The sequence below is a fragment of the Culex quinquefasciatus genome, chromosome 2 (assembly GCF_015732765.1).
Source record: "Culex quinquefasciatus strain JHB chromosome 2, VPISU_Cqui_1.0_pri_paternal, whole genome shotgun sequence".
NCBI lineage: Eukaryota > Metazoa > Arthropoda > Insecta > Diptera > Culicidae > Culex > Culex quinquefasciatus.
The window spans coordinates 145478473-145491540 of NC_051862.1; the positions used below are offsets into that span (position 1 = coordinate 145478473).

Genomic DNA, 13068 nt, shown 5'->3' on the forward strand with positions numbered 1-13068 from the left:
CACCGAAAAAGTTTCAGTCGGATTTGGGTAATTCTCTACCAACTCACACGAAATCGGAAAAAGTTGCCCCGACCCCTCTTCGATTTGCGTGAAACTTTGTCCTATAGGGTAACTTTTGTCCCTGATCACGAATCCGAGGTCCGTTTTTTGATATCTCGTGACGGAGGGGCGGTACGACCCCTTCCATTTTTGAACATGCGAAAAAAGAGGTGTTTTTCAATAATTTGCAGCCTGAAACGGTGATGAGATAGAAATTTGGTGTCAAAGGGACTTTTATGTAAAATTAGACGCCCGATTTGATGGCGTACTAAAATTCGAAAAAACGTATTTTCATCGAAAAAACACTAAAAAAGTTTTAAAATTCTCCCATTTTCCGTTACTCGACTGTAAAAAAATTTGGAACATGTCATTTTATGGGAAATTTAATGTACTTTTCGAATCTACATTGTCCCAGAAGGGTCATTTTTTAATTTAGAACAAAATTTTTCATTTTAAAATTTCGTGTTTTTTCTAACTTTGCAGGGTTATTTTTTAGAGTGTAACAATGTTCAACAAAGTTTTAGAGCAGACAATTACAAAAATTTTGATATATAGACATAAGGGGTTTGCTTATAAACATCACAAGTTATCGCGATTTTACGAAAAAAAGTTTTGAAAAAGTTACTTTTTGCGTTTCTCTTTGTTTCGTCGTCCGTGTCTGTCGCGGGTGACCATGAACGGCCATGATCGATGACGACCAACTTTTTCAAAACTTTTTTCGTAAAATCGCGATAACTCGTGATGTTTTAAGCAAACCCCTTATGTCTATATATCAAATTTTTGTAATTGTCTGCTCTACAACTTTGTAGAACATTGTTACACTCTAAAAATAACCCTGCAAAGTTAGAAAAAACACGAAATTTTAAAATGAAAAATTTTGTTCTAAATGAAAAAATGAACCTTCTGGGACAATGTAGATTCGAAAAGTACATTAAATTTCCCATAAAATGACATGTTCCAAATTTTTTTACAGTCGAGTAACGGAAAATGGGAGAATTTTTCAAACTTTTTTAGTGTTTTTTTCGATGAAAAATACGTTTTTTCGGAATTCTGAGTACGCCATCAAATCGGGCGTCTAATTTTACATAAAAGTCCCTTTGACACCAAATTTCTATCTCATCACCGTTTCAGGCTGCAAATTATTGAAAAACACCTCTTTTTCGCATGTTCAAAATGGAAGGGGTCGTACCGCCCCTCCGTCACGAGATATCAAAAAACGAACCTCGGATTCGTGATCAGGGACAAAAGTTACCCCTTAGGACAAAGTTTCACGCAAATCGAAGAGGGGTCGGGGCAACTGCTGTGTGAGTTGGCGGAGAATTACCCATTTAAAAAAACAAAACAAAAATCGAATGACCGAAATCTGAGAGAACTGCTCAGATATAAAATTTGGGTTGAATTGGCAACTTTATAGAAGACAAAAAACATTATTCCTTAAAAGTTAGATTTTGGAAAACACCCTTATTTCCAACGAATCCAAAGGTATTGCTAAAATATGACCCCAAAAATTCTCTTAAAGTGATTTGGAAATTTTGAATTCATTTTAGAGGCCAAATTATGACATTTTCTTGTCAATGAATCGAAACTTCGGATAATCGAGCCTTAACTGTAGTAGTTTATGCAACAAGTTGTATAACAAGATTTTTTGAACGTGAGTTGTACATTTACCCAACGAGGTTATCGCGTAGGATGAGTACGACGAGCGTTAAGGAAAACTTGTATGGCAACGATTTGAATACAACATGTTTTGGAAATTTCAGTTTACACCCTTTGTTTTTTTCTAAAGCCTTCACATAAATTAAACTGATTGATTTTTTTCTTTACTTAGATAGTTTACCAACTAACCTTCAATAGCTCACAGAAAACTTTGACATGGAGAAAATACCTGGCTTTTATCTAAAAAATCTCAAATTTCTCATGCGTTGGTCATCTCAAAAAGATCCTTTATCTTGCAACAATGCCCTCGAGGGCACAACCATAACCCGTATTGTCCTTCCATCTAAACTAGCTGAAAATGTCCCAAAATCTGGACATCCCAGACATTCGCTCCGGGCCACTTGACCGACGTACCATTACCATAAACGTAAATATCCTTCCCCCCCACACACACAAACACCCACATTTACTCACCAGGCTCAAATTCCGCATTTTCTCCCGCTTCCTCGTTCCAGCGAAACCATCCAGCTCACCCTGAAGGCGGACGATGACGAGTGGCCGTTCCTGCTGCACGCCGAGTTCACGCCCCGGGGCCAGTCGATAGTGCTGGTGCACACGTACGACATCTACTACAAGCCGTCGGCGCGGGCCACCCAGACGTACCGGCTCACCAAAACCGCCATCCCGGGCATCATCTACAATGGCGTGCCCGATTGGCTTTACGAGGGTAATTAAAAATGATCACCACCACCACCCTAGTGCTCTGCCATCGATATGGTTGAGCTTACTTGTCATATGGGTTATTTTGAGTCATTTGACGTTTACATTCAGTGAAATTCGAGTGAAGCTCAAAACTTTGTATGGTATGTGCCAAAGTGACCACTAAAATGAAAAAGTAAACAAACGAAGACAGTTTGACAGTGTTCAGAATTTTACCAAAACATACCTACCACTGACAGCTGTCAATCTGATTTGTGTTGATAACCGTTTTATGTGTTTACATTTCCGTTTCAGTTAGTTGGTTGTACTACAAGTGGCAATTGTTGCCCGTTTCAATATTTGAACGTGACTGTGTCATGCCAACACAACAACGACTAGTTATGTTGATCTGTCCTTTGTGTAACTGAATGTAACTACTTGTGTAAACGCGTATTCGGGATAAATTCTTGGTTTAGCGCATCCCTGTGGGGAACAACAAAACGAACCCCTTGAAGGGTTATGTTCGCAGTGGATTATTTGTGCAGTTCATGGATTTATGTAACTTGTGTTGTTTATTTTCCTGAGAACATAATTCCAAATTACTATCAATTAAAATTAACACGAAATTCAACAAGATCAAATTTGAAAATCAAGGTCCTGAAAGGGCCATCCACCAGAAGCATATTCAGACAATTCAATCCAACGCGTTCTGACCACAAGCTGGTGGCGGAATGTTGCGGCCAAAATCCCTCCAGAGCGGAATGACCGCCATTCTTGCGCATAACAGTGAACCCTACCGAGAGCCGTTGTAAGTGGGTTGTCGTCAACGTTGTGGTCTCACAGCCGGGATGCGACCAACTTCACGAATAATGTAGGAGAGGTCTCTTCAGGCGGAACTTGCTGACCTTAGCTGCAAGTAGATCGTCTCTGTTATCTTTACACCGAGTTGGTTGCATCTTTCATGACATGGATAACCTGTAGGCAAACATAACTTTAATCAATCCCTTACAAAGTGAAATTGTTTAGCGATTTCAAACATGAACTTTCGTTTTAAATTTAGGCTTTCATTCGTTTCGTTCATGTTTTAGAAGTTTTCTAAACAAAATAATCAATAAGATGTCTCATTTCGACGCTGTCCTGCTATCTTGTCGTTTGTCGTATTTCGACATTCCGAGAAAAACACGTTTCAATATTTGACCATGAATATACCATGAAAAATAGAGCACGTCATGTAAACAATAACAAACAAGTTTTGTTTGGCTGACCATTTTATGCATTGCCAAGATGGCAAGACAACATCGAAACTTCTTTCATATGAAAGTGACAAAAATGCACGTCCGACAAGTTAGCATGACAGCGACGATTTGATATTCTATACACTTAAAAATGAAATTTTACATAAAAGAGCAATTCTATGATATTTCGGCCATAACATTGTTTTTTTTTTGCATTGAGTGTAAGCCTTCCTTTATGCACAATGAAGCATTATTACATCATCAGTTTACTATGAATACAAAGAGACGAGTTGTTTCTTTTAATTTCGCTATAATTAAATTTGTTCCTGAAATATTTCCGCTAAAACTTGTTTCTTCTTTTACAACCACTAGATCATTTTGTACATTTTTGAGCCCTTCTAGACAATTGTAGAGCTTGTCAAAATAAACATTGTTATTCTTTTAAAACGAATTTTAGTCAATTCTATCAAAAGTTATTATATTTTCAAATTGAGATTAAATGAGTTAAACAAAAAAGACCTCCGAAATATTTTCAGCAAATGTACTCTAGAATGTGTACTTTCAGATCCTTCTAAGAACGAGGTCAAACTCCACCACATTTTCAAGTTATTCACATTTCAAAATGGCGTCTTTTTTGTCGAATTTTGGCTATAACTTTCGTTTAGAAGGTCCGATTTTCGCTCTCTTGGAAGATAAATGTGTGTTTTGATAAGCTTTACAAATGTTTAGAAGACACTATCTCGCTACGACATAAGCCTGAGTTGATAAATTCAAAAAACTCATTTTTTCATTAACACCTCAACCTTAATTACAAAAATGGCTCCAGAAACTTCCAGTTTGAAGATAGAGCTTTGTGCTCTTCAGCAAAGTTGCTCAGAATGGTGTTCCCTACAACTTTTCTGAAGACACCGAAGCGCTATCTCGTCATCCCGCCAAAATAAAAATTCTGAACCACCCTAAAATTTGGCCCATCCTAATGTCCACCATACCAAAAGATGCCCCTATTGACCCTAATCATTTGTCCCGAAGACACCAAAGCTCTAAATCTTAGAAAAGTTATAGGTATGGACGAAGACTACACCGAAACAAAATTATAAAAAAAATAAATATTTGCTTGTTTTTAAGTCTTTTTTTGTCCCTGAAAATTGGTTTCAAAAAAGCACTATTTTTCATTAAACAAATGACCTTTTAAAAAATCCAGGCGTGTTTTGAGGCAAAAATAATAAATTTTCAGAACATAAATTCAAAAGGGCTTCTATTTTTGATATAAAACCTAATTTTCAATCAAACTTCAGACAACTTGGGGAAATTTGGATAACATTTTCAATTTTTTTTTTTTTTAATTTAACTTAACAATTCCAATAGGTATTTAAAAAAAGGCACAGTTTTTTAAATGTTTCGAAATTTTTTTTGTTTTTTTTTTTTGCTCTAAATGATAAACAAATGAATTTTATTATAAAATAATGACTAAAAACACTTTTTTGTGACATTTTCAAATATTGCTTATGAAATAAAAATAATTTGAAATAACTTTTTTCAAAATGGCAAAATTTTTTCAGATGTTGTTTTTTAAACATATAGTGATCATGAAAAAGTGATATGAAAAAGAGAAAAACCCAAGAATAACTATGACATGAAAACGGTGCACTTCATAAAAATTTCACTAATGTTTATTTTCATTGTAAATTTCGTTTTACATAAAAAATGAATTCAAAATAATTTTGACTTATTTGGATCTGTATGAAAATCAATATTTTTTAAAAAACTTTCTTGAAGGTAAATTTTTAAGTTACCAAAGTATGACTTTAAAGGGGACGCCAGTTTTTGAACCCCTTCGAAACTCGACATATTTGCTATTTTTATACTTATCATTTGCAACAATCAAAACTTGTTTAAGTTACGTGATTTTTCTCAAAGGTGTTTCACATAATCTTTAATGAGCTTTTTGTGGCAAAATGTTCGACATGAGTTTCCGAACAATGCGTAGTACTAGATTTTTGGCAAACTGTCAATTTTTCACATGTTTTATCACAGAATGTGGGTGTACGAACTCTTATTACAAACTCTTTTTGAATATTCAAATATCGCGTATGGATGAACCATGACAATTGTATAAAAGATTAAGGCATATCCACAATTAAAAAAAACAAAACGGGCTGATTTCTGCGAACATTGCTTCAATATTAACTTGACAAAATATCAAAACTAGTTGTAAATTTGCTCATTTGCTGCAAATGAAAACTACAGTTCATATTTATTAATCAAAATATTTCATGACGTTACTTAATCCACCAAATGGCATCCCTCTACATGGCTTTTTCGTAGCGATCAGCCCCGACCATTTGAGGTTATGTAAATTCAGACCATTTTTTTAAACTTCTTGTAAGTTTTGATAGGTAAGTCAGATCTTGAAAATTCTTAATCCACAAGAAAGGTCATATCAAAACCATTCTAAAAATATATAATATGACAGGTTTTCATGCAAAAACCACCCTTTTTTGCAAATTGTGAAATTTATATGCAGCAGTTTTTTGAGCATAACTTTTGATGTACTTTACAAAATCATATAAATTTCAATAGGAGCTTATGAAACCCCAAGACGAATCGAATGAGGTCAATACGGTCAAAATAGGCTTAGTCAGTGACGAGATAGTCCAGTGACATTGATTCGGTGTCGGTGTCTACATACAGCCAAACACACAGACATTTGCTCAGCTGGTGATTCTGAGTCGATATGTATAAATGACGGTAGATCTAGGAGGTCTGAATAAAAAGTTCATTTTTCGAGTGATTTTATAGCCTTTCCTCAGTAAGGTGAAGAAGGCAAAAACAATGGATGTAGGTAAATCGCTTAGCTTTATGAATGTTTTATGAAAATATAAATACGACCAAGACAAAATTGGCAACGTTTCCTTATTGTTCCAGTAGATTTAGTTATTGAAAAAGAACTAGTTAAAACCTTGATTGATAATTCAAAATGTCGGAATATTATAAAACACAAAATAAGCAAATTTAATAAAAACCAAACAATCGTTTAAATTTGACACTATTTCAACACTCAAAGTAAAAATGCGGGACAGACATAACAGGGGCCCTCATGTCCAATCAACCGCAAACATTGGCGATTGTGTTCAGTCATGCAACACGAGAATCCACAAATGATTACCCACAAACCGGGACAACCGCATCCTCGTGTTTTTGCCCATCGAAATTTCCCACAAACATTTCCACATTTTCCTCTTTTAACGTTAACGCGATGAACCAACGGCATTGTGTGCAGCTGGTTTCCCGCGCGCGATGTTGCTGTGGGGAACGTTTTAATTATTTTTTAATTAATTTACTCGTTTTTTCTTCTTTATTTCACCGGTTTTTCTGTCACCGACACATGCTACGCCATCATTCGCGCTGAAATGCAAAACAAAAAAACTAACCACGTTATCCAGAGGAGATCCTGCAGAGCAACAAGGCGATCTGGCTGTCCAACGACGGCCACCTGATGCTGTACGGCAGCTTCAACGATTCGCAGGTCCAGGAGCAACAGTTCTCCTGGTACGGAATGGCCAACGGCGATATCAATCTGTACCCGGAGATTCGATCGTTGAGGTAAGAGGTCTTATATCGTTCACGTTGTTCATTTTTGGGTGGGAGGGGAGGTAGGGTTTGAACTTCAAAGTTAGACTCTATCACAGATTTGTAGACGAGTGAAAAATTAAGACAAATAGTAATTTTTGAATGACACATTGCCAGAATATTATAATAAACCAAACATTAAAAATGAAAATGAAATTACCAAACATCCACGAAGTTTTCCAAAGCACATTTTTTTTTAATTTAAATAAACTGCTGAAAATAGAGAAAATTTAAAAAAAAAAACTTCTGTTTGTCTTTGATCTAACCAAAATGGACAGTACAAGTTGCCGGACCGGTTCTAGGGGGCGAATTTTCTCCTAATGAAAACGATAAAGTAACCATCGCAAGTAAGTTCGATTCAATCGACATGGGGAAACACCATGATGGGTTAGGGGGGAAAACTTTTCCCGACACGATTAAACATACATGAAAGTTTTTCCCTCCCCCGTTCCAATTTAAGCAGAACTTTTGCACCCACTTGCTTATGCTACGGTCTATCGTAAATCCACTAAACTAAACTGGGTCTACAACAGAAGGTACATAAAAAAACTGAACTAAAGCTTGTAGAGCGCTTTATGTTTTGATCTACACAGAAAAAAATATTTATGTAAATTTACATTATTTATCATGTACCAAAAGGTATCATGATAAATGATGTATATTTACATTAGGTTCATTGGAAATTTACATTATATTCATTGGAAATTTACATTAGTTTTGAAAATTTACATTAATTTTGGAATTTACATTAGTTTTGAATTTACATTAGTTCAAATCAACTGATTCTGATTGGCCAATGGGAATGAGAAGCTCGACTTGGATTGCAGTAGGAAAAGGGTGTGGCCTATGTTCTATTTTAAAATGAGTGAAACGGACAGCAAAAGGAAATTATGATTTTAAAATGTTGTTTCACAGGTAGGGGACGCTTTCTCGTCGACGGCCAAGTGGAAAAACGCTGGACTGGAATCGAACGGACGACGGGTAGGATGTTCGGTGTTACTGCTGCTACCCGCTGCCGACTGAGCCATCTTCGCATTTTATAAACGAGCGATTAAAGCATCAACTTGTTCAGGGCGAGGCTCAGGCAGTGGGCCAGCGAAGTATGAGAGCGATAGAAAGAGAACCAAATATAACTATTTTTAGTTCGGGTAGTTTTGAAGTCAACGTTTGGCAGAAATACATTGGATATATGATTTACATTAAATAGGAATTTACAGGAAGCCGAACACGGGTAGAAATTCATCAGATTTGAGTTTCCATGCTCAACGTTTCCATTAGATTCATGATTTACATTAGATTTAGATTTACATTGGAGTAATTTCCATGACTTTTTACTCTTTACATCATATTTCAACATTACATTGAGTGAGTTTACATAAGAAACAGTAATTACGTGCTGTGTAAATATACATATTTTTTCTGTGTAGTGCAGCTGCTTCAACTGAGTATGTGTGTGAGTTGAGGGAAGCAAAATAATCTGCAACAAGTTCCGAGCTCGAACAACTTGAACGTGTTTACCCAATTTCTGATGTGTGAGCCAACAAGATTGTTCACGATGCAAACGTGGCATAGTTGAAGTTGGTCGTCTTGTGGAATACGGAATTTGAAGCGTCCTCGTTTTATGGTTGATTCTATGGCTGAGCCGCTACGAACGCTGCACTTTTATGACGTAAAAGTGATTGTAAAGGCCAGGCCCGTATCCAGGATTCTTCAATGGGGGGTGTTTCCTCCCATAAGGCGTTAGGGGTGCATGTGTGTTATAGGAAAGGCGTATATAGTCAACAAATGAGTACCAAAAAAACCTGAAATTTGCTTTATATATTGTAACAGTAACGCTAAAAAATTATCTAAACATCAATAAGTTCATGAAAATATTGTTATTCATGCATATATTATTGATGTGATATATGTGATTGAAAATATTGAAATAACGTTATTGCATCCTTAATAGTTTAGATTGTTTTTTTTCAATTATTTTTTTTTATCATCAGTAATTTTTTTTGCCTCCAAATTTTTCGGGAAAATTTTAAAGGAGAGCCTATTTTACCTGTACACAACTTGAGCCATCCCAAGCCAAATCAATTTAAAATGGAAATCAACTATGCGTTTTGGTTTTCGCCGTTTTTCATTTTTCTTAAATATCATGAGCTTATAGTTCGTGTTTTAAGGAACAAGTTTGCCGAAGACATCAGCGAGATTTGTTCGTACCAAATAACAAAAAAAATTATTAGGATTTTGTGTTGAGAAGTATTTTTTTAATCAAAGTGTTTGGACAGTGAAAATCTATGCTCCACAACAATAAAATTGCTTTTAAATTTGTCTCAGTGGCCATAAAGTTGAAATGAAAAAATACATCAAGCAGAAATAATGTTTTCATGGCAAATTAGTATTTTCAACTTGTGAATAAATAGATAATCATTGAATTTGCGTCAAAATCTAATTTCTAACGTTATTTAACTTGAAACACTATTTCATGAAATCATAACTCAAAGTTTTACAATATTTGAAGTGAGTTTTGAAAAATGGTTGCATTCTTTGGGTGAATTTCATATTATACAAAGTTGTATTTTTAACGATTTTTTATGGTTCCATTTATGGTATGATTTTAGTTATATGGTTATATGGCCTAATATTTAAATTTATTAGACAAAAATAATTTTTGTTGCCCAACATATAAGCAAACAATATTCCTAGTTGTGAAAACTTCATAAATAAAAAAAACATTAATTTGTCCGTACAACTTTCCATAGAAGTTTGACAGCTGCCCATATAATTGCTTACGAGGCCATTTCACGAAGCCTCGTGAACCACTCGACCACTCGAAATCGACTTTTTCTGAACATGCTTAAAATTTTGCGGAGTTGTTTATCCTATCGAAACATGCAAAATCCCTTCTTTTTTTGGCACCGCCCCATAGTTTTACGATTTTCACCTATTTTTTTTATTCAGTTTTCAAATGGTTATATCTTGGATACAAAAAAAAATAGAGCAAAACTCGACTGCTTTTTTAAGAAACGCTGAATTATATTGCGTCATCAAATTTTTGATTCGAATCAAACTTTACTTGTTAGGGCAAGTTGAAATCTCTTGTGAATTTCAAATGTATAAGCTTGCAGTAGCAGAATTTACCTACATCGATACATGATACATTTTTTTAATTGTTCAAAATGCTGCATGTTTGATTTTAATCAAAATGATGACGATGAATTGAATCAGCGTCAAATTTCTTTTAAAAATAGCAGTCGAATATTGCTTAATCATTTTTTATTTCCAAAATATTTGACAAAGTTTTTTTTTAAATTAAACAGTTTCAAATCCAAATTTCAGCAGGATCAGAAAAAGTAGACCCAATTTAAAAAAATCACTTTGGCGTTACAAAGTCAAATTTGGATTTGGATTTGGCCGATAACGATCTAAGTAACTATTTTACTTAAAATCCAGAAGGGCCTATCCAGTTAGTCGAAGGCTTTATAATAAAAATAGCTAGTCGTTTTTAGTGAGATTTCGATTTTTCTCTGTGTGTTAACTATCAAAGTGTCTTTTTTTCCAAAATATTTTTCTAATGGCGTATCTGGTAGAAGTTAAGTTTTTGTTTTGGCGACAACGATCAAAGTATTTTTTGAAATATTTTTATGAGGGCGTATTAACCCCTTCCTGCCCAGAGCAAAATCGAGATTTTAACGTTTTTCACCATAACTAACTGGACCGATCAAATTGGATAAAATTCTAATGGTTATAAGCTAACAATCTATATAAACTAACGCAAGTTGAATCAGGTTGAAAACATGCATGGTTGCAGAGAAATTTAGTTTTGAAGACAAAATTTAGTGGTGTTTGGAGTAACCATGGGCGTTAGAGGGTTAAGCTTTTGGTTAAGCTAAACTTTAGTTTTTTTTAAGGCGTGAACGATTAAAGTTTTTTTTAATATTTTCTTTAGGGCGTATTTAGTGAGAGTTGAGTTTTTCGGTGGCCATCAATGATCTTTTTTTAATATTTTATGAAGCGCATTTAGTGAGAGTAAAGTTTTTCTCTTGGTGTCAATGACCAAAGTATTTAGTAAATGTTAAGTTTTTCTCTTGGCGTCAATGATGAAAGTATTTATTTTTATTTTATTAAGGCGTATCTAGTGGGAATTAAGTTTTAGTCAAGGCGTCAACGATCAAAGTTTTTTTTTTAATTATTTTTATGAAGGCGTATTAAGCGAGAGTTTAGTTTTTTTCAAGGCGTCAACGATCAAAGTTTTTTTTATATTTTCTTGAGGGCGTATTTAGTGAATGTTTGGTTTTTTCAGGGCGTCAACGATCAAAGCTTTTTTTTTTTTTTTAATTATTTTATGAAGGCGTATTTAATGCAAGTTGAGTTATTTTAAGGGCGTTAACGATCAAAGTTTTTTTTTTTAATATTTTCTTGATGGCGTATTTAGTGAAAGTTTGTTTTTTTTCAGGGCGTCAACGATCAATGTTTTTTTTAAATTATTTTATGAAGGCGTATTTAATGCAAGTTGAGTTATTTTCAAGGCGTATTTAGTGAATGTTTGTTTTTCTTTCAGGGCGTCAACGATCAAAGTTTTTTTTAATTATTTTATGAAGGCGTATTTAATGCAAGTTGAGTTATTTTAAAGGCGTCAACGATCAAAGTTTTTTTAATATATTTTTTTGAGGGCGTATTTAGTGAAAGTTTGTTTTTTTCAGGGCGTCAACGATCAAAGTTTTTTTTTAATTATTTTATGAAGGCGTATTTAATGCAAGTTGAGTTATTTTAAAGGCGTCAGCGATCAATGTTTTATTTAATAATTTCTTGAGAGCGTATTTAGTGAAAGTTTTGTTTTTTCAAGGCGTCAACGATCAAAGTTTTTTTTTTTTATTTTTTTATGAAGGCGTATTTAATGCAAGTTGAGTTATTTTTAAGGCGTCAACGATCAAAGTTTTTTTAAAATATTTTCTTGAGGGCGTATTTAGTGAAAGTTTGTTTTTTTTTTCAGGGCGTCAACGATCAAAGGTTTTTTTTTATTATTTTATGAAGGCGTATTTAATGCAAGTTGAGTTATTTTAAAGGCGTCAACGATCAAAGTTTTTTTTTATAATTTCTTGAGGGCGTATTTAGTGAAAGTTTGTTTTTTTCAGAGCGTCAACGATCAAAGTTTTTTTTTAATATTTTTATGAAGCCGTTTTTAGTCCAAGTTGAGTTATTTTCAAGACGTCAACGATTAAAGTTTTTTCTAAATATTTTTTTTTAAATATTTAGGTCGTATTAAGTAAATGTGGAATTTTTTCGAGGCATCAGCAATCAATGTTTTTTAAAATTATTTTTATGAAGGCGTATTAAGCGAGAGTTAAGTTTTTTTTTCAGGGCGTAAACGATCAAAGTTTTTTTTTATTATTTTATGAAGGCGTATTTAATGCAAGTTGAGTTATTTTAAAGGCGTCAACGATCAAAGTTTTTTTTTTATAATTTCTTGAGGGCGTATTAAGTGAAAGTTTTGTTTTTTTCAGGGCGTCAACGATCAAAGATTTTTTTAAATTATTTTATGAAGGCGTATTTAATGCAAGTTGAGTTATTTGAAAGGCGTCAAAGATCAAAGTTTTTTTGTATTTTTTTGAGGGCGTATTTAGTGAAAGTTTGGTTTTTTCAGGGCGTCAACGATCAAAATTTTTTCAAAATAATTTTATGAAGGCGTATTTAGTCCAAGTTGAGTTATTTTCAAGGCGTCAACGATTGAAGTTTTTTTTTTAATTTTTTTTTTTAAATATTTAGGTCGTATTAAGTGAATGTGGAGTTTTGTCGAGGCATCAGCGATCAATGTTTTTTA

General features: G+C 34.0%; 1 protein-coding gene across 3 annotated transcripts in view; it reads left to right on the forward strand.

Annotated features, from left to right (window-relative positions):
* LOC6044608 (inactive dipeptidyl peptidase 10) overlaps positions 1-13068 on the forward strand; it is a 367926-nt gene that overhangs the window by 306612 nt on the left and 48246 nt on the right. For all 3 annotated transcript variants that reach the window (XM_038251316.1, XM_038251315.1, XM_038251317.1), the window contains 2 exons: positions 2211-2422; positions 7073-7232. In XM_038251316.1, the coding sequence (XP_038107244.1) occupies positions 2211-2422; positions 7073-7232 (372 nt within the window). The remainder of the gene's footprint in view (positions 1-2210; positions 2423-7072; positions 7233-13068) is intronic.